This window comes from Merops nubicus, unplaced genomic scaffold, assembly GCF_000691845.1.
Source record: "Merops nubicus isolate BGI_N331 unplaced genomic scaffold, ASM69184v1 scaffold17509, whole genome shotgun sequence".
NCBI lineage: Eukaryota > Metazoa > Chordata > Aves > Coraciiformes > Meropidae > Merops > Merops nubicus.
Genome location: NW_008631883.1, coordinates 1 through 274, shown reverse-complemented (window position 1 = coordinate 274; position 274 = coordinate 1). Strand labels below are relative to the sequence as shown.

General features: G+C 68.6%; 1 protein-coding gene across 1 annotated transcript in view; it reads left to right on the top strand.

Annotated features, from left to right (window-relative positions):
* Nucleotides 1-268, top strand: part of CCT7 (chaperonin containing TCP1, subunit 7 (eta)) — a gene marked incomplete at its 3' end in the record, with an annotated part of 12,608 nt that extends 12,340 nt beyond the window's left edge. The window contains 1 exon segment of the mRNA XM_008947747.1: nucleotides 167-268. Coding sequence (XP_008945995.1) covers nucleotides 167-268 — 102 coding nt within the window.
* Nucleotides 269-274: the final 6 nt, after the last annotated feature.

The following is a 274-nucleotide window of genomic DNA, read 5'->3' as shown; positions in this document are numbered from 1 at the left end:
GTGACCCTGGGCACCCTGCTGGGGGTGAGCTGCTGGAGCAGGGGGTGGGATGAGATGATCTCCAGAGCTCCCTTCCCACCCCGTTCCCTTTCTCCATCTCCTTCGTGGCACCCTCCTCGGTTCCCCTCCCCCCAGTACCGACCCCGGGCTCCCTGCTCTCCCCCAGGGCGGGATGTGGTACGGGGTGGACGTGAACAGCGAGGACATCGCCGACAACTTCGCGGCGTGCGTGTGGGAGCCGGCCATGGTGCGCAGCAACGCGCTGACGGCCGCC